This window comes from Mus caroli, unplaced genomic scaffold (genome assembly GCF_978045245.1).
Source record: "Mus caroli unplaced genomic scaffold, Mus_caroli_1 scaffold_2, whole genome shotgun sequence".
Lineage (NCBI taxonomy): Eukaryota > Metazoa > Chordata > Mammalia > Rodentia > Muridae > Mus > Mus caroli.
Genome location: NW_028227257.1, coordinates 68,408,785 through 68,430,240, shown reverse-complemented (window position 1 = coordinate 68,430,240; position 21,456 = coordinate 68,408,785). Strand labels below are relative to the sequence as shown.

At 37.4% G+C, this 21,456-nt stretch overlaps 1 protein-coding gene across 1 annotated transcript; it reads right to left on the bottom strand.

Moving 5' to 3' along the window:
• Positions 1-19,712: 19,712 nt before the first annotated feature.
• Positions 19,713-20,657, bottom strand: LOC110289502 (olfactory receptor 4F3/4F16/4F29-like). The gene has a single exon (XM_021155730.1). It carries the CDS (start codon positions 20,655-20,657, stop codon positions 19,713-19,715), a length of 945 nt encoding a protein of 314 aa, XP_021011389.1.
• Positions 20,658-21,456: the final 799 nt, after the last annotated feature.

Here is a 21,456-nt window from a genome sequence, read left to right as displayed (position 1 = left end):
GTATGTCAGTTCTACGTGGAGAAGGAAACAGGAAAAATATAAATTATATTAATATAATATACTAATAGCCTATATTAATAGAATATACCAAGAAGAAATATGAAATTCAGTTTACATTCTAACATTAAACCCAAACTAAAGACAGATACAAGTACCACAGAGCTCTTGACTCTAGCTGCATTTGTATCAGAAGATGGCCTAGTCGGCCATCACTGGAAAGAGAGGCCCATTGGACTTGCCAACTTTATATGCCCCAGTACAGGGGAATGCCAGGGCCAAGGGGTGGGGGTGGGTGGGTGGGGGACTGGGGGGGGAGTGTATTGGGGACTTTTTGGATAGCATTGGAAATGTAATTGAGGAAAATAACTAATAAAAAAAAAGAAATGAAAAAAATAAATATAAAGACATACATGAAAAATGAGCACTACTTAATATTGTGGAATGAACTTAAAAATAAAAGTAAGTATCACTTTATACCTGCTAAAGACTCTTTATCCAAAGCTCAGAGTGAATGTGAAAAAATAGATCAACCTTTATGGTGCTGATATGCATATAAACTAAGGCACTATTACAAAAAATTATATAAAGCATCCTTATAATTTCAAAATATGGTAGCTTTGAAATAACATACTCACCTGTTAGAATTGACCATGTTTTTAGAATGGAGAGGGAAGGAGAGATGAAAGGCTGAAGGGAGGGAGGAAAGAGGGAGGGAGGGAGAGAGGGAGGGAGGAAGGGAGGGAGGGAGGGAGGGAGGGAGAGGGAAGGAAGGTAAAGAGGGAAGGACGGATTTTATTAAAGCTACCATGTGATTAAGCAATGTTCAGTTTTGCACAGCTCATGCAACCCAAGGGAATTACATCATCATATGCAAATAATTTCTTCCCACTTTACATTTGCAACATCACTTACAATAATCTATACAAAAATATCTAAATTCTCATTGACTGTTGACTGAATAGTATACAAACAGGGAATAGCATATAGGCATAATGGAATATTTTTCAATTTTTTTAAAAGAAGGGAATCCTGTTATGTAAAAATCTGCCTGTTCCTAGGAGTCAATGGTACACATGAAATTAAAGAGACACAAAAGTCAGTACTGACATTCTCACAATTACATAGGATCCAAAGACGCCATGATCAGAAAAGCAGTGAATATATGTTGTACCATGTATGACTTGGGATTTTACTGCTGTGAATTGACATCAATAAACAAGGTGACCTTATAAGGACAAAATTTAATTAGGGCTGGCTTACAGGTTCAGAGATTCAGTCTATTATAATCAAGGCTGGAGCAAGGCAGCATCCAGGCAGGCATGGTACAGGAAGAGCTGAGAGTTCTAGATCTTCATCTAAAGACCACTAAGAGAAGACTGGCTTCCAGATTCCAGGCAGTAAGAATGAGGAACTCAAAGTCCATGGCCACAGTGACGCACTTCCTCCAACAAGGCCACACCTCCTGCAACAAACCTACATCTTCATATAGTGCTACTCCCTGAGCCAAGCATATTCAAACACTAAAATATAAAAAAAATATATATATATATATAGTTGGAAAGTGGAAAGAGAAGATGTTGGTCAAAAGATACAGATATTCTGCTAGGATCCTCTGTTTCTGAAGATCCATCATGGATCATCAAAACTGTGGTTGACTGTGTTTCAAACATGGAGTGCTGTGCTAAAGGTTTTAAATGGGATTGTCAATGTTCTCACAGAAAATAAATTTATGAGACATCTAAGTTGTTTGGTTTAATTGTTTCACAATGCACATACACATCAAAACATCACACTGGATTCTACATAGAAATAAGAGTTAGTCATGAGTAGGTTATATCTTAATAAAACTGGAGAGGGTAAACCAGTGAAATCGTGGTGAAATCGTTGGAATCGTGAAAAGTTGGCCAACCACACAGGGAAGTGGATGGCACTTGTGCACTGTTATCATATTATCTCTCTGAATTAACTCTCTGAAATTCAAGTTCCTCTGTTGCCCTCACAGTGGGTACACATACATTCCTTTTGAGAGAGAAGGCTGGCCAACAGGGAAATAATTGATTTTTGTTTCAAGATTAATTACAACCTGGTCCACACATGAAAACAACCTCCTTTTCAAGTCCAGTAACACAATCTTATGCTGGCAAATAAGCCCTTCTTCCACCCTCAGACTTCTGGAAAACAGAGAACATCAAGGTTTATTAAATGATTAACCAAACTATGAGGTCTTTGTGCTATTAGCATTTATTATTTATTTTAAGTTTGAGATTATAATCCAGTCATATCACTTTTCTTAATCCTTTTCTCCATCAAGCCCTCCTATACACATCTTCTTGCTCTCTTTTAAACTCATGGCTCTTTCTCTTTTTTTCTGCTATCCCTAAAATTGACTAAATCTTTTATAATACTAACCAAATACTAAAAAGCATATTGAATGCAAATGTCATGACATATGTGTATTTGTATTATCTGAAAGAATTAACAAGTAAGGTGTAAGCCTTTCTGTAACTGTCAGTTCCCAGTGTACATTATGTCAGACACAGAAATCGTAGGTGCTTAGAAATATTTCTATCATAACAAAACTAAAATGCCTCAATTTACACTCAACACATTAGTTCATGGAACAGTAGAGGTAGGTTAGAATCACTATGCTGGAGTACATAGTATGTGCCTGGAAGACAACAATCTAAAAGGAACAATGTAGTAAACTACATTATGTTCCAACACTGGCGACAAAATTCAACATATTTTATTATAGTTACTTAGTAAAGAAACATAATACAATAAACATATGAGCTTTGAATTCTGGTCAAAAAATTACCACATGGTTCATCCACCACCAAATTAGTAGTAGGTATAAGCCCCTGACTCTCAGTCTGTTTGTCTATTGAACACATTTTTAAATCAAAGATTTTATAATACAATTAATAATAACATAATTAAAGAACATAAGCACATATCCAGCATGTAAGTATTCCATATAAAACTGTTTGGTAAAAGTTAATCTTACTTTACATTTTCCATTTGCACATGAATGATTTGGACTCATGGTATAAAAGAATGAATAGAAACAAAGTATTAGCAAGCTGTGAGTATCAAAAAACTTCACTGAAAGACATTCTAAAATATATTAACTCTTTTCTTTTAATAAGAGATTTTTCAAAATATAAGGGGCTCCTATTTGACAATATATAATATCCATATTATTTACGTTTAAGTAAAACATGAAATCTTTAAGTAAAAAATAAATCTGAAATTATTTTCTTTCAAAGAACATTAGTGTGCCTCCTTAAGTGTTTGCTACAAATCTAACTCGTTAAAATCCCTTCCCAAATAGACCATAATGTCCATAAACCTAAAGACTACAACATTCTTCTAGCCAATGTGCCACAGAACTCATAACCACAGAACATGATATGAAGTTTTGTTGAAACATAAAAAGGACATGTTGATGCTTAAAACAATAAAATGTGTTATTATGTAGTCACAGATGATACAGAAATAGACTGACCATAATTATAAAGTGATAATTAAAAATTATGGGATTATAGATGTAAAGATTTGGAGAAAAGTAGAAATAAGTGAGATTAAACAGAAAATCTAAAAACATTCCTGGGGAAATTGAATAGCATGTGTACAACTATGAGGAGAAAAAGAAACCAGATAGCTTTAGAAAAATTATGGATAATTTATGGGAATGACAAGCATAGATTTCAGAGCTACCCTTTAGAAACTATGTAATTTTAACAATAATATACAGTAACTTCAGTTATGTTATACATAAGTATATATTGGCATATGCTCATTACACATAGTGATAGGTTTTTAGCAAGTGTCAATGACACTCTTCACACTGGAACACTTCCAATAACCTTAATTCTGTTCTAGAGATGATCAGAATATGCCCAACTCTTTTAAAAAGTCAATAGATAGGAAAATATAACTTTTATGATTTCAGTTTTGTATCAATAAATACTTCCTGATTTTTCAAATAGAAGAGGCTAAGATCATTCATGAATCATCAAAGAACTGAATAGGTAATTATCAGGTATGCCAAATAAAAAATATTATAAAGCTATTTGGTGTTTACTGATGCCTTTTACATTTCCCCAGGTAACAAGATTCTTCAGCTCAAACTAAAAATCAACAATGTTTCTAGCAATAAAATAGCAATGTTAATAAAGATTTTACAAATAGATCTGTGCTGTTCAGTTGATTTTGCTAAATGCTATCTATTTGCTTTAGACTCGCTCAATCAGTTTAATATACAACTCAAATTCATAGCAATTCTAAAAGCAGAGTCACATCTATAAATAAGTTACTATTCTTATTGCTAAATTCCTTCCAGTGACCACTTGCCTGTATAGAATGAGCACAAACCTCATGGATCCAGATTTCTCTGTTCTCCAACATATAAAGTGGCTGTGATATCAAAATATATGAATATATAAAACTAGTCATATATTAGTAGCCAATGACCAATGCAGTTTTAAAATGCTTGCAGTCTAGGGAGTTCTTCCCTGGAGGACCATTTGATTCATTCAGTGCAACCAAAGAATTTCAGTTCCCATTGTGCAATACTAGAAATATAACAGGAAGCAATAATGGAAGGTGTTGCACCTCAGCTACAGTATCAGAGCATCATGAACTGGAAAACAGATGAACTGGCACCACGTTTTAGAGCCAATTATGTCAAAGCCCCTCTGTAATATTGTCCAAAGGCATAAATACTGGCTTCTGTCTTGAACTTCAGACAATAATATTGAAAGAGATTTTACATATATAACATACTAATGAGATTGTCACTTCCCCATAGAGCCCTGGAACTTCTGCTTGCCTTGATCTTGGCATAACTAATCAGTCTTAGTTGCAAAGGAAACCTAGATTCTGCTCCTTCTTTGCTAGACTCTGCATTTTATTGTGTCCTGGTTTAATTGCTGTCAGCTTTGATTTCTTCTTTTACATATGCACACATACAGGCACACACACATACAAAAACACATACACACATACACACTCATACAAATACAAACATACATATATATACACATAAACACAGTCACACACATAAACACATTCATAAAAATGGCTATGATAAATGACATGCTGGATTTTTTAAATTTAATTTTATAATTTTTAAATCTTTCCTTTTTATTATTTTATTTACATTTAAAATGTTATCCCCTTTCCTGGTTTCACCTCCAAAAATCCCCACTCCCTACCCCCTCCTCTTGCTAAACAACCCACCCACTTTCACTTCCTGGCCCTGGAATTCCCCTATAGTGGAGCATATAACCTTCAAAGGACCAAGGGTCACTCCTACCATCTATGACTAACTAGGCCATCCTCTGCTAAAGATGCAGCTAGAGGCATTAGTCCCACCATATGATTTCTTTGGTTGGTGGTTTAGTCCCAGGGAACTCTGGTTAGTTCATATTGTTGTTCCTCCTATGAGGCAGAAACCCCTTCAGCTCTTTGGTTACTTTCTCTAGCTCCTACATTGGGGACCCTGTGCTCTGTCCAATGGATGGCTGTGGGCATCCACTTCTGTATTTGTCAGGCAGTGGTAGGGCCTCTCAGGAGACAGCTATATCAGGCTACTGTCAGCATGTACTTCTTGGCATACACAATAGTGTCTGGGTTTGATGGTTGTGTGTGGGATGGATCCCAAGGTGTGACAATCTCTGAATGGTCATTCCTTCAGTCTCTGCTCCACACTTTGTCTCTATAACTCCTCCCATGAGTATTTTGTTCCCCCTTCTAAGAAGGATCGAAGTATCCACACTTTGGTCTTCCTTCTTCTTGAGTTTCGTGAATTGTATCCTGGGTATTCTAAGTTTCTGGGCTAATATCCACTTCTCAATGAGTGCATATCATGTGTATTCTTTTGTGATTGGGTTACCTAACTCAGGATGTTATCCTCCAGATCCATTCATTTGCCTAAGAATTTCATAAATTCATTGTTTTTAATAGCTGAGTACTACTCCGTTGTGTAAATGTACCACAATTTCTGTATTCATTCCTCTGTTGAGGGACATCTAGATTCTTTTCAGCTTCTGGCTATTATAAGTAAGGCTGCTATGAACATAGTGAAGCATGTGTCCTTCTTACATGAAAGAGCATCTTCTGGGTGGTATAGCACAGGAGTGGTATAGCTAGGTCCTAAGGTAGTACAATGCCCAATTTTTCTGAGAAACCTCCAAACTGATTTCGAGAATGGTTGTACAAGCTTGCAATCCCACCAGCAATGGAGGAGTGATCCTCTTTCTCCCAATCCTCGCCAGCATCTGCTGTCACCTGAGTTTTTTAACTTAGCCATTCTGACTGGTGTGAGGTGGAATCTTGGGGTGGATTTGATTTCCAAATGAATTTGCAAATTGCTCCTTCTAACCCTTGAAGAACTAAGTTTGAATTTTGATGAGAATTGCATTGTATCTGTAGATTGCTTTTGGAAAGATGGCCATTTTTACTGTATTAATCCTGCCAATCCATGAACATAGGAGATCTTTCCATCTTCTGAGATCTTTGAGTTCATTCTTCAGAGACTTGAAGTTCTTCTCATAAATTTTTTCACTTCCTTAGAGTCAGTCACACAAAGCTATTTTATATTATTTGTGACTGTTGTGAAGGGTGTTGTTTCCCTAATTTCTTTCTCAGCCTGTTTATTCTTTGTGTAGAGAAAGGCCACTTATTGGTTTGAGTTAATTTTATATCCACCTACTTCACTGAAGTTGTTTATCAGGTTTAGGAATTCTCTAGTGGAATTTTTGGGGTCACTTAAGTCTACTGTCATATCATCTGCAAATAGTGATATTTTGACTTCTTCCTTTCCAATTTGTATCCCTTTGATCTCCTTTTGTTGTCTAGTTGCTCTTGCTAGGATTTCAAGTACTATATTGAATAGGTAGGGAGAGAGTAGGCAGCCTTGTCTAGTCCCTGATTTTAGTGGGATTGCTTCAAGCTTCTCTCCGTTTGCTTTGATGTTGGCTACTGGTTTGCTGTATGTTGTTTTTATTATGTCTAGGTATGGGCCTTGCATTCCTGATCTTTCCAAAATTTTTATCATGAACGGGTGTTGGATTTTGTCAAATGTTGTCAGCATCTAATGAGATGGTCATGTGGTTTTCTTCTTTGAGTTTGTTTATATATTGGATTAGATTGATGGATTTCTGTATGTTGAACCATTCCTGGATCCCTAGGATGAAGCCTACTTGATTATGATGAATGATCATGTTGATGTGTTCTTGGATTCGCTTTGCAAGAATTTTATCGAATATTTTTGCATCAATATTCATAAGGAAAATTGGTCTGAAGTTCTCTTTCTTTGTTAGGTCTTTATGTGGTTTAGATATAAGAGTAATTGTGTCTTCATAGAATGAATTTGGTAGGGTAACTTCTGTTTCTATTTTGTGGAATAGTTTGAGGAGTATTGGCATTAGGTCTTTTTTAAATGTCTGAGAAAACTCTGCACTAAATCCATCTGGTCTTGGGCTTTTGGGGGGGACTATTAATGACTGTTTCTATATCTTTAGGGAATATAGGACTGTTTAAATAATTAATATCATCCTGATTTAAATTTGGTACCTTGTATCTGTCTAGAAAATTGTCCATTTCATCCAAGTTTTCCAATTTTGTTGATTGTAGGCTTTTGTAGTAGGATCTGATGATGTTTTGGATTTCCTCAGAGTCTGTTGTTATGTCTCCCTTTTCATTTCAGATTTTGTTAACTAGGATATTATCACTTTGTCCTCCTTTAGTCTGGCTAAGGGTTTAGCTTTTTAATCTTCTCAAAGAACCAGCTCCTGGTCTGGTTGATTCTTTGTATAGTTCTTTTTGTTTCCACTTGGTTGATTTCAGCCCTGAGTTTGATTATTTCTTGCCATCTTCTCCTCTTGGATGAATTTGCTTCCTTTTGCTCTAGAGCTTTTAGGTGTGCTATCAAGCTGTTAGTGTATGCTCTCTCCAGTTTCTTTTTTGAGGCACTCAGAACTTTGAGTTTTCCTCTTAGGAATGTTTTCATTGTGTCCCATAAATTTGGGTACATTGTAGCTTCATTTTCATTAAACTCTAAAAAGTCTTTAATTTCCTTCTTTATTTCTTCCCTGACCAAGGTATCATTGAGTAGAGTGTTCTTCAGCTTCCACGTGTATATGGGATTTCTATTATTTATGTTGTTATTGAAGATCAGCCTTAGTCCATGGTGATCTGATAGGTTTCATGGGATTATTTAAATATTGTTGTATCTGTTGAGGCCTATTTTGTGTCTGATTATACGGTCAATTTTGGAGAAGGTGCCATGAGGTGCTTAGAAGAAGGTATATCCTTTTATTTTAGGATGAAATGTTCTATAGATGTCTGTTAAATCGATGTGTTTCATAACTTCCGTTAGTTTCACCATGACTCTGTTTAGTTTCTCTTTCCATGATATGTCCATTGATGAGAGTGGGTGTTGAAGTCTCCCTCTATTATTGTGTACAGTGCAATGTGTGCCTTGAGCTTTACTAAAGTTTCTTTAATGAATGTGGAAGCCCTTGCATTTGGAGCATAGATAGTCAGAATTGAGAGTTCATCTTGGTAGATTTTACTTTTGATGAGTATGAAGTGCCTCTCCTTGTCTTTTTTTGATAACTTTAGTTTGAAAGTTGATTTTATTCAATATTAGAATGGCTATTCCAGCTTGTTTCTTAGAACATTTGCTTGGAAAATTGCTTTCCAGCCTTTTAATCTGAGATAGTGTCTGTCTATGTCCCTGAGGTGGGTATCCTGTATGCAGAAAATGTTGAGTCCTGTTTACATAGCCAGTCTGTTAGTCTATGTTTTTATTGGGGAATTGAGTCCATTGATATTAAGAGATATTAAGGAAAATTGTTGCTTCCTGTTATTTTTTTGTTAGAGTTGGGATTCTGTTCATGTGGCTATCTTCTTTTAGTTTTGCTGAAAGATTACTTTCTTGATTTTTCTAGGGCCTAGTTTCCCTTCTTATGTTGGAGTTTTTCCTTTATTTGCCTTTGAAGGGCTGGATTTGTGGAAATATATTGTGTAAATTTGGTTTTGTTATGGAATACTTTGGTTTCTCCATCGATGGTAATTCAGAGTTTTACTAGGTATAGTAGCCTGGACTGGCATTTGTGTTCTATTAGGGTCTGTAGGACATCTGCCCAGGATCATCTGGCTTTCATAGTCTCTGGAGAGAATTCTGGTATACTTCTAATAGGTCTGCTTTTATATGTTACTTGACGTTTTCGCTTACTGCTTTTAATAGTCTTTGTCTTGTGCATTTGGTATTTTTGATTATTATATGACGGGAGGAAATTTTTTTCTGGTCCAATCTATTTGGAGTTCTGTAGGCTTCTTGTATGTTCATGGACATCTCTTTCTGTAGGTTAGAGAAGTTTTCTTCTATACTTTTGTTGAAAATATTTACTGGCCCTTTAAGTTGAAAATCTTCATTCTCATCTATACCTATTATCCTTAGATTTGGTCTCCTCATTGTGTCCTGGATTTGCTGGATGTTTTGGGTTAGCATCTTTTTGCATTTTGCATTTTCTGTGATTGCTGTGTCCATGTTCTCTATGGAATCTTCTGCACCTGAAGTTCTCTCTTCAATCCCTTCAATTCTATTGGTGATGCTTGCATCAATGTCTCCTGATTTCTTTCCTAGGTTTTCCATCTCCAGAGTTGTCTCCCTTTGTGATTTCTTTATTGTTTCTACTTCCATTTTTAGATCCTGGATGGTTTTGTTAAATTCTTTCACCTGCTTGGTTGTGTTTTCCTGTAATTTTTTAACGGATTTTTGTGTTTCTTCTTTAAGGACTTCTACCTATTTGTCTGTGTTCTCCTGTAATTCTTTAATGGATTTTTATGTTTCCTCTTTAAGGGCTTCTACCTGTTACCTGTGTCCTCCTGTATTTCTTTAAGCAAGTTATTAATGTCCTTCTTAAAATCCTCTACCAGCGACAAAGTTTGGAGCTAAGACAAAAGGATGGACCATCCAAAGACTACCCCACCCAGGGATCCATCCCATAATCAGCCACCAAACACAGACAATATTGTATATGTCAACAATATTTTGCTGAAAGGATCCTGATATAGCTGTCTCTTGGGAGGCTATGACAGTGCCTGGCAAACACAGAAGTAGATGCTCACATTCAGCTATTGGATGGAACACAGGGCCCCCAATGGAGGAGCTAGAGAAAGTACCCAAGGAGCTAAAGGGGTCTACAACCCTTTAGGTGGAACAACAATATGAACTAACCAGTACCCCCAGATCTCGTGTATTTAGTTGCATATGTAGCAGAAGGTGGCCTAGTTGGCCATCATTGGGAAGAGAGGCCCCTAGGTCTTGCAATCTTTATATGCCCCAGTACAGGGGAAAGCCAGGGCCAAGAAGTGGGAGTGGGTGGGTAGGGGAGAAGGGTTGGGGGGAGGGTATAGGGAACTTTTGGTATAGCATTTGAAATGTAAATAAAGAAAATATCTAATAAAAATTTTTTTAAAAAAATCCTCTACCAGCATCATGAGATATGATTTTAAATCCGAATCTTGCTTTTCTGGTGTGTTAGGGTATCCAGGGTTCACTGTGGTGGGAGTTCTGGGTTCTGATGCTTCCAAGTAGTCTTGGTTTCTATTGGTAAGACTCGTGTGTTTGCCTTTTACCATCTGGTAATCTCTGGTGTTAGATGTTCCTTCTGTCTCTGGCTGGAGCTTGTTTCTCTTGTAAGTCTGTAAGCCTGTGTCAGCACTCCTGGGAGACCAGAGGGTTATGGTACAGCCCTACCTCATGGGTGCAGATGTAGGCCTGTAGGACCCTGTCCAGCTGCTCTGTCTCTTCTGCAGCCTGTGCACTACTGAGTGGGCCCATTAAATAGTCACCAGGAAGAAAATGGCGATCTCACCTGAGTCCCATGGTCAGACACTTTCTTGAGGCAAGCTCTCCTCTGGCAGGGAAGGTGCACAGAGGGCTAAAAACAGCCCACCTCATGGATGCAGATGTAGGCCCATAGTAACCTGTCCCAGCTGGAGTGCCATTTCTGTAGCATGTGCAATCCTGAGAGAATGGGTATTAGAGAGTTGCCAGAGAGAAAATGGTGATCTTCCCTGAGTCCCGGGGTCAGAGCACTTCCTCAGGTCTTCTTCTTCTATTTCTATTATTCCTCTATTTGGTCTTTTCATAGTGTCCTAGATTTTTTGTTTTTTTGTTTTGTTTTGTTTTGTTTTTTTAAATATTTTATGTCAGGAACATTTTAGACTTTGGCCAATGTATCAATTTCTTCAATTATATCTTCTATATCTGAGTTTTTCTCTCCCATTTATTGTATTTTGTTGGTGATGCTTATCTCTGTACTTATTACCTGTTTAATTTTAGATAGGGCAAAAGCTATGCCTAAATACGAGTGCTAAAACCTAATTTTAGCATGAGCAAATATTTGAAGTCACAAAATACCTAATAGAAACAAAGATCATTGGCTACTATTGTTGGTTTTTAAAATAATTTCTAATTACACAGAGTATTTTAATCTATTCTCATTTTTAAAATTAAAACATGATTCATATAGGCAAATATGTTTTTATCATAGCCTGTAATCCATGTCCTCTATCTTTGTATATTGAAAAGCATCCTATGGTATAGACTCTTCTATACCGTATTTATGCTTCACATTATATGTATTGATCTTTTTACATATAGATGGCTGCACTTTCTTTCCACAGTTTTCAGATTGTGCAAATAATTTGTTGAAATCTGGGAAGAAGACATAAAAATTCTGCTATACACAAGTATTCATCTACATGAAATAATATCCATAAGAACTAATAAAGCTATCAAAAGGAATGAATTTGGCTTCTGAGGCAGCCCCCTTTTCAGGCCCCTGACATCCAGGCACCTTCCCGGCCAGAGGATAGGTGTCCACAAGGCCTGGAAGGGCTTTGCCTGAGCATCAGCGAAAGACATCTTGGTTCCGGGATTCCACCGAAAGTAGTCTGCACAGGTGAGAGTGTGAACTACAGAAGCTAACAGCTTCTATGACAGGCCAAAGCAACACAGCTTCTGGGACAGGTCCTGTTTTGGGCCTTCATCTTTGGCCAGGAGGGAGGTCTGAACGCCAGATATCTGTGCACCTTCCCTGAAAGAGGAGAGCTTGCCTGCAGAGAGTGCTCTGACCACTGAAACACAGAGGAGAGAGCTAGTTTCCCAGGTCTGCTGATAGAGGCTAACAGAATCATGAGAGGAACAATCTCTAACCAGAGACAACTAAATCAACTAACTCCAGAGATTACCTGATGGCAAAAGGTAAATGTAAGAATCTTACTAACAGAAACCAAGACCACTCACCATCATCAGAACCCAGCACTCCCACCTCGCCCAGTCCAGGCCACCCCAACACACCCGAAAAGTTAGACCCGGATTTAAAAGCATATCTCATGATGATGGTAAAGGATATCAAGAAGGACTTTAATAACTCACTCAAAGAAATACAGGAGAACACTGCTAAACAGGTAGAAGACCTTAAAGAGGAAGCACAAAAATCCCTTAAAGAATTGCAGGAAAACACGACCAAACAGGAGATAGAATTGAATAAAACCATCCAAGACCTAAAAAGGGAAGTAGACACAATAAAAAAAACCCAAAGTGAGGCAACGCTGGAGATAGAAAACCTAGTTAACAAATCTGGAAACATAGATGTGAGCATCAGCAACAGAATACAAGAGATGGAAGAGAGAATCTCAGGTACAGAAGATTCCATACAGAACATCAGCACAACAATCAAAGAAAATACAAAATGCAAAAAGATCCTAACTCAAAACATCCAAGAAATCCAGGACACAATGAGAAGACCAAACCAAAGGATAGTAGGAATAGATGAGAATGAAGATTTTCAACTCAAAGGGCCAGCAAATATCTTCAACAAAATTATAGAAGAAAACATCCCAAACCTAAAGAAACAGATGCCCATGAACATACAAGACGCCTACAGAACTCCAAATAGACTGGACCAGAAAAGAAATTCCTCCAGACACATAATAATCAGAACAACAAATGTACTAAATAAAGATAGAATATTAAAAGCAGTAAGGGAAAAAGGTCAAGTAACATATAAAGGCAAGCCTATCAGAATAACACCAGATTTTTCACCAGAGACTATGAAAGCCAGAAGAGCCTAGACAGATGTTATACAGACACTAAGAGAACAGAAATGCCAACCCAGGCTACTATACCTAGCCAAACGTTCAATTACCTTAGATGGAGAAACAAAAGTATTCCACAACAGAACCAAATTCACCCATTATCTTTCCACGAATCCCACTCTTAAAGGGTAACAAAAGAAAAAAAAACAATACAAGGACGGAAACCACATCCTAGAAAAAGCAAGAAGGTAATCCCTCAACAAACCTAAAACAAGACAGCCACAAGAACAGAATGCCAACTTTAACAACAAAAGTAATAGGAAGCAACAATTACTTTTCCTTAATATCTTTAATATCAATGGACTCAACTCCCCAATAAAAAGACATAGACTAACAGACTGGCTACACAAACAGGACCCAACATTTTGCTGCTTACAGGAAACTCATCTCAGGGAAAAAGATAGACACTACCACAGAATGAAAGGCTGGAAAAAAGTTTCCAAGCAAATGGTCTGAAGAAACAAGCTGGAGTAGCAATTCTAATATCTAATAAAATCGACTTCCATCCCAATGTCATCAAAAAAGACAAGGAGGGGCACTTCATACTCATCAAAGGTAAAATCTTCTAAGAGGAACTCACAATTCTGAATATCTACATTCCAAATACAAGGGCAGCCACATTCATCAAAGAAACTTTAGTAAAGCTCAAAGCACACATTACACCTCACACAATAATAGTGGGAGACTTCAACACACCACTTTCACCAATGGACAGATCATGGAAACAGAAACTAAACAGGGACACGGTGAAACTAACAGAAGTTATGAAACAAATGAATCTAACAGATAGCTACAAAACATTTCATCCTAAAACAAAAGGATATACCTTCTTCTCAGCACCTCATGGTACCTTCTCCAAAATTGACCACATAATTGGTCACAAAACAAGCCTCAACAGATACAAAAATATTGGAATTGTCCCATGCATCCTATCAGATCATCATGGACTAAGGCTGATCTTCAATAACAACATAAATAATAGAAAACCAAAGTTCATGTGGAAACTAAACAACACTCTTCTCAATGATACCTTGGTCAAGGAAGAAATAAAGAAAGAAATTAAGGACTTTTTGGAGTTTAATAAAAATGAAGCCACAACATACCCAAACTTATGGGACACAATCAAAGCATATCTAAGAGGAAAACTCATAGCCCTGAGTGCCTACAAAAAGAAACTAGAGAGAGCACACATTAGCAGATTGACAACACACCTAAAAGCTCTAGAACAAAAGGAAGCAAATTCACCCAAGAGGAGTAGACCGAAGGAAATAATCAAACTCAGGGGCAAAATCAACCAATGGAAACAGGAAGAACTATTCAAAGAATCAAACAAACAAGGAGCTGGTTCTTTGAGAAAATCAACAAGATAGATAAATCCTTGGCCAGACTCACTAGAGGGCACAGAGAAAGCTTCCTAATTAACAAAATCAGAAATGAAAAGGGAGACATAACAACAGATCCTAAAGAAATCCAAAACACCATCAGATCCTTCTACAAAAGGCTATACTCAACAAAACTGGAGAACCTGGATGAAATGGATAAGTTTCTAGACAGATACCAGGTACCAAAGTTAAATCAAGATCAGGTTAATGATCTAAACAGTCCTCTATCCCCTAAAGAAATAGAAGCAGTCATTAATAGTCTCCCAACCAAAAAAAAAAAAAAAAAAAAAAAAACCCAGGAGCAGATGGGTTTAGTGCAGAGTTCTATCACCTTCAAAGAAGATCTAATCCCAGTTCTTCACAAACTATTCCACAAAACAGAAACAGAAGGTTCTCTACACAACTCATTCTATGAAGCCACAATTACTCTGATACCTAAGTCACAAAAAGACCCAACAAAGATAGAGAATTTCAGACCAATTTTCCTTATGAATATTGATGCAAAAATCCTCAATAAGGTTCTTGCTAACCGAATCCAACAACACATCAAAACAATCATCCATCCTGACCAAGTAGGTTTCATCCCAGGGATGCAGGGATGGTTCAATATCTGGAAATAGATCAACGTAATCCTCTATATGAACAAACTCAAAGACAAAAATCACATGATCATCTCGTTAGATTTGGAAAAGGCGTTTGACAAAATCCAACACCCATTCATGATAAAAGTCTTGGAAAGATCAAGAACTCAAGGCCCATACCTAAACATGATAAAAGCAGTCTACAGCAAACCAGTAGCCAACATCAAAGTAAATGGTGAAAAGCTGGAAGCAATCCCACTAAAATGAGGGACTAGACAAGGCTGCCCACTTTCTCCCTACCTATTCAACATTGTACTTGACGTCCTAGCCATAGCAATTCGACAACAAAAGGAGATCAAGGGGATACAAATTGGAAAGGAAGAAGTCAAAATATCACTTTTTGCAGATGATATGATAGTATATAAAAGTGACCCTAAAAATTCCACCAGAGAACTCCTAAGCCTGATAAACAGCTTCAATGAACTAACTGGATATAAAATTAACTCAAACAAGTCAATGGCATTTCTGATACAAAGGATGAACAGGATGAGAAAGAAATTAGGGAAACAACACCCTTCTCAATAGTCACAAATAATATAAAATACCTTGGTGTGACTCTAACTAAGGAAGTGAAAGATCTGTATGATAAAAACTTCAAGTCTCTGAAGATAGAAATTAAAGAAGATCTCAGAAGGTGGAAAGATCTCCCATGCTCATGGATTGGCAGGATCAATATAGTAAAAATGGCTATCTTGCCAAAAGCAATCTACAGATTCAATGCAATCCCCATCAAAATTCCAAATCAATTCTTCAACGAATTAGAAAGTGCAATCTGCAAATTCATCTGGAATAACAAAAAACCTAGGATAGCAAAAACTCTTCTCAAGGATAAAAGAACCTCTGGTGGAATCACCATGCCTGACTTAAAGCTGTACTACAGAGCAATTGTGATAAAAAAAAAAAAAAAAGGCAGAGTACTGGTATAGTGACAGACAAGTAGACCAATGGAATAGAATGGAAGACCCAGAAATGAACCCACACACGTATGGTCACTTGATCTTTGACAAGGGAGCAAAAACCATCCAGTGGAAAAAAGACAGCATTTTCAACAAATGGTGTTGGCACAACTGGCCATTATCATGTAGAAGAATTCTAATTGATATATTTCCTATCTCCTTGTGCTAAGGTCAAATCTAAGTGGATCAAGGAACTTCACATAAAACCAGAGACACTGAAACTTATAGAGGAGAAAGTAGGGGAAAGCCTCGAAGATATGGGTACAGGGGAAAAATTCCTGAATAGAACAGCAATGGTTTGTGCTGTAAGATCAAGAATCAACAAATGGTTCCTCATAAAATTGCAAAGCTTCTGCAAGGCAAAAGACACCTTCAATAAGACAAAAAGGCCACCAACAGATTGGGAAAGGATCTTTACCTATCCTAAATCAGATGGGGGACTAATATCCAATATATATAAAGAACTCAAGAAGGTGGACTCCAGAAAATCAAATAACCCCATTCAAAAATGGGGCTCAGAGCTAAAAAAAGAATTCTTGCCTAAGGAATACCAAATGGCTGAGAAACACCTGAAAAAATGTTCAACATCCTTAATCATCAGGGAAATGCAAATCAAAACAACCCTGACATTCCATCTCACACCAGTCAGAGTGGCTAATATCAAAAATTCGGGTGACAGCAGATGCTGGCAAGGATGTGGAGAAAGAGGAACACTCCTTCATTGTTGGTGGGATTGCAAGCTTGTACAACCACTCTGGAAATCAGTCTGGCGGTTCCTCAGAAAATTGGACATAGTACTACTGGAGGATCCAGCAATACCTCTCCTGGGCATATATCCAGAAAATATTCCAACTGGTAAGAAGGACACATGCTCCACTATGTTCATAGCAGCCTTATTTATGATAGTCAGAAGCTGGAAAGAACCCAGATGCTTCTCAACAGAGGAATGGATACAGAAAATATGGTACATTTACACAATGGAGTACAACTCAGCTATTAAAAAGAATGAATTTATGAAATTTCTAGTCAAATGGCAAATGGATGGACCTGGAAGGCATTATCCTGAGTGAGGTAAACCAATCACAAAAGAACTCACACAATATGTATTCACTGATAAGTGGATATTAGCCCAGAAACTTAGAATACCCAAGATATACGATACAATTTGCTAAATGCATGAAACTCAAGAAGAACGAAGACCAAAGTGTGGACACTTTACCCCTTCTTAGAATTGGGAAAAAAACACTCATGGAAGGAGTTACAACGTTTGGAGCTGAGACGAAAGGATGGACCATCTAGAGACTGCCATATCCGGGGATCCATCCCATAATCAGCTTCCAAACGCTGACACCATTGCATACACTAGCAAGATTTTGCTGAAAGGACCCAGATATAGCTGTCTCTTGTGAGACTATGCCGGGGCCTAGCAAACACAGAAGTGGATGCTCACAGCTTTTGGATGGATCACAGGGCCCCCAATGGCGAAGCTAGAGCAAGTACCCAAGGAGCTGAAGGGATCTGCAATCCTATAGGTGGAAAAACAGTATGAACTAATCAATACCCCCCCCCCGAGCTCGTGTCTCTAGCTGCCTATGAATCAGAAGATGGCCTAGTCGGCCATCAGTGGAAAGAGAGGCCCATTGGTCGTGCAAACTTTATATGCCTCATTACAGGGGAATGCCAGGGCCAAGAAGTGGGAGTGGGTGGGTGGGGGAGTAGGTGGGGGAGCATGTTGGAGACTTTTGGGATAACATTGGGAATGTAAATGAAACAAATACCCAATTTTAAAAAAAAAGCGGGGGGAGGGGAATGAATTCCAAAAGAACATAGGCTAATGACATTGCCTTTGGTTACCTTCCAAAGCTACATGGGGACAGCCTATTGTTGAAGACATTAAATCATTTGGTCACAGAGTATAGATGAATCATTCTTGAACTAAAAAGGAAACCCTCCTGATAGCTGGATTTTAAAATGCCAAAAGGTGCTGTGTGGTCTCATGAAGATAAAGAAAAAAATCAATGGTGTTACCCAATGCTCAACCTTGCATATTGTAATAATGATTGATCAAACAGTGGTATCATGTTGGCACAATTATTATATGAGTAACTAAGGGATCTGTGATGAAGTTGAGGCTGGTTTAACAATAGAAATTTACATGCATGCATGATAGCGTAATCCTCCTCAGAAACTCAAGCCTGGGGAGCTCATGAGTTCTAGAGTACAGCTTTCTACTTTATTTCACTCCATGCTTCTGCTTTCACATTAACTTCTAAATAGCTATTTTTATACCCATAGACATGGTCAGAGAAGCTTCTCCTTATAGTGGGCAAAAGCAATTCGGAGATGCATAATTGGTCAAAGTGATAAAATAAAAGACTGAGATCAGTCCTAAATGGAGCATCATTATCAATATCCACAACACTGCCAAGGCTGAAAGAAGATTGTAGATGAAGAAGCTGAAAGAATGAAAATCAGAAGAATAAGGCAGAGTGCAATGGAATATTGCCTTCTGAACTTTGTAAAACTGTCATAATCATGAACGTGTAGTTACTTGCACATGTTGAACCCAAGAGTCAGCCAACCAAATTTCAAAAATAGATGGAAAGGATGCTTGTCAGGCCTCATTCCTTACTGAGAAGGCATTGGCAGTTGATAGCTCCTAGGGAAAGTAGAATTTTCTTTTAGGGAATGTTCCCAATGGGTGGTTTCTCATGCTATAGTAGATGGCCCTAAACCCACACACATGGGAGGCACTAACAAAATTTAGTAAATTATCAAAAAAAAAAAAAAAAAAAAAAACCATGAAGTTGGGAATTAATCCTGTTTGAGAGTTGAAGGAGAACAATTAAGGGATTTGCAGCACCCTAGGAGGAACAACAATATGAACTAACCAGTAACCCCAGAGTTCCCTGGGACTAAACCACCAATCTAAGAAAACACAATGAGAGACTCATGACTCTAGCTGCATATGTAGCAGAGGATGGCCTAGTCAGTCATCAATAGGAGAGGCCCTTGGTCCTGTGAAGGTTCTTTGCCCCAGTATAGGCGAAGGCCTAGGCCAGGAAGTGGGAGTGGGTACATTGGGGAGCAGGAGAAGAGGATAGCGGATTTTCAGGGAGGAAAATGTAAATAAAGAAAATATCTAATTACAAAAAAAAGATCAAATTTCATTAAATACATGTGTGAAATTCTTAAGAATGAAAAATGTGATTGAAAGACAGACAAGTATTCCAAGTATGTAATTCCAGAATTTCTATATGTGATTTTTTTTAACCTTGATTTCTCTGTTTTAAATGTCTTGGTATAGGCTTCCAGCTTCTTTACATCCAAAAATATAGATAAAAAAAAATTCCTTGGGAATTGAGGCTCAGTATTATTATAATATTTACTTTGTAAATACCTGTGACTTTTTTCTATTTTTGGAAGTGATTGTCTCACCCTCCTAAGCAGAAGAAAATGGATTAAATATTAATATATAGAGACAGAGTGTAGAAAGGCAGTTTTTCCACTGAGAATAGTGAAAATGTACTTTACATTCACAAGGCAAGCACTTAAGATATCTTTCTAAAACTCATTAGCTGTTTGAACACTCTCTTCATTGCCATCTTCATTTCTTGATTCCTGAATGTATAGATCACAGGATTCAGAAAAGGAGTGATGACTGCATCAAATATGGCCAGAAATTTATCCAGATGTATGGAGGGAGAAGTCCATGTATACACAAATATCAAAGGACCAAAGAATAAAACCACTACTGAGATATGAGCTGAAAGTGTGGACAGGGCTTTAGAGAAACCGCCTGAAGAGTGCTTTTGTACAGATATTATGATGACAATATATGAAATTATCAATATGAAGAAGGAGCCCACAGAGATGAATCCACTGTTGGCTGTGACCATGAATTCTAGTTTATGAGTATCTACACAAGCAAGGTTGATGAACCGGGGAAGGTCACAGTAGAAGCTGTCCAACACATTTGGTCCACAAAAAGGCAAGTTTATGACAAAAACCAGCTGAACCAGAGAGTGTATAAGTCCAACTATCCAAGCAATAACTACAAAGAAGAGACACATTCTTGGGCTCAAAATGGTCAGGTAATGGAGAGGTTTACATATGGCTACATATCTATCAAAAGCCATGGCAATGAGTAAAACCATCTCCACACCACCAATAACATGGATGGAGAAGATCTGAATAACACAACCTGTAAAGGAGATGACTTTGTGCTTTCTGAACAGATCATAAATCATCTTGGGTGAGGTAACAGAAGAAACACCTAAGTCAATGAAGGAGAGGTTAGCCAACAGAAAGTACATTGGAGTGTGTAAGTGAGGGTCTGAAGCCACAGTAAAAATGATGAGTGAGTTTCCCATCATGCTTGCCACATAAAACACAGAGGAGAACACAAAGAGAAGAAGCTGGATGTCCCAGGAGTTGGTGAGTCCAAGAAATACAAACTCTGATACCACAGAGAGGTTTGCTCCCCCCATTAGCATGTATGTCAGTACTACCTGGAGAAGGAAACAGGAAAAATATAAATTATATTAATATAATATACTAATAGCCTATATTAATAGAATATATCAAGAAGAAATGTGAAATTCAGTTTACATTCTAACATTAAAACCAAACTAAAGACAGATACATGAAAAATGAGCACTACTTAATATTGTGGAATGAACTTAAAAATAAAAGTAAGTATCACTTTATACCTGTTAAAGACTCTTTATCCAAAGCTCAGAGTAGATGTGAAAAAAAAAATAGATCTATCTGTAAGTTTTTGATATGCATATAAACTAAGGCACCATAACAAAAAAATTGTATTGCAACCGTAAAATTTCAAAATATAGTAGCTTTGAAATAACATACTCACTTATTAGGCATTAACCATGTTTTCGGAATGGAGAGGAAAGGAGGGAGGGAAAGAGGAACAGAGGTAGGAAGGAAGAGAGGGAGGGAGGGAGAGAGGGAGAAAGGGAGAGAGGGAGAGAGAGAGAAGGAAGGGGGCAGAAAGGAAGGTAAAGAGGGAAGGAAGGATTTTATTAAAGCTAACATGTGATTAAGCAATACTCAATTTTACACAACTTATGCAACCCGAAGAAATTACACCATCATATGCAAATGAATTCTTCCCATTTTCCTTGCAACATCACTTACAATAATCAATACAGAAATATCTAAATTCTCATTGACTGTTGACTGAACAGTATATAAACAGAGACTAACATATAGACACAATGGAATATTCTTCAGTGTTTTTAAAAGAAGGGAATCCTGTTTTGTAAAAATCTGCCT

Bases quoted from the DNA above. Each gene is read 5' to 3' on its own strand.
- LOC110289502 (XM_021155730.1), bottom strand. From the start codon at position 20,657: ATGCTAATGGGGGGAGCAAACCTCTCTGTGGTATCAGAGTTTGTATTT.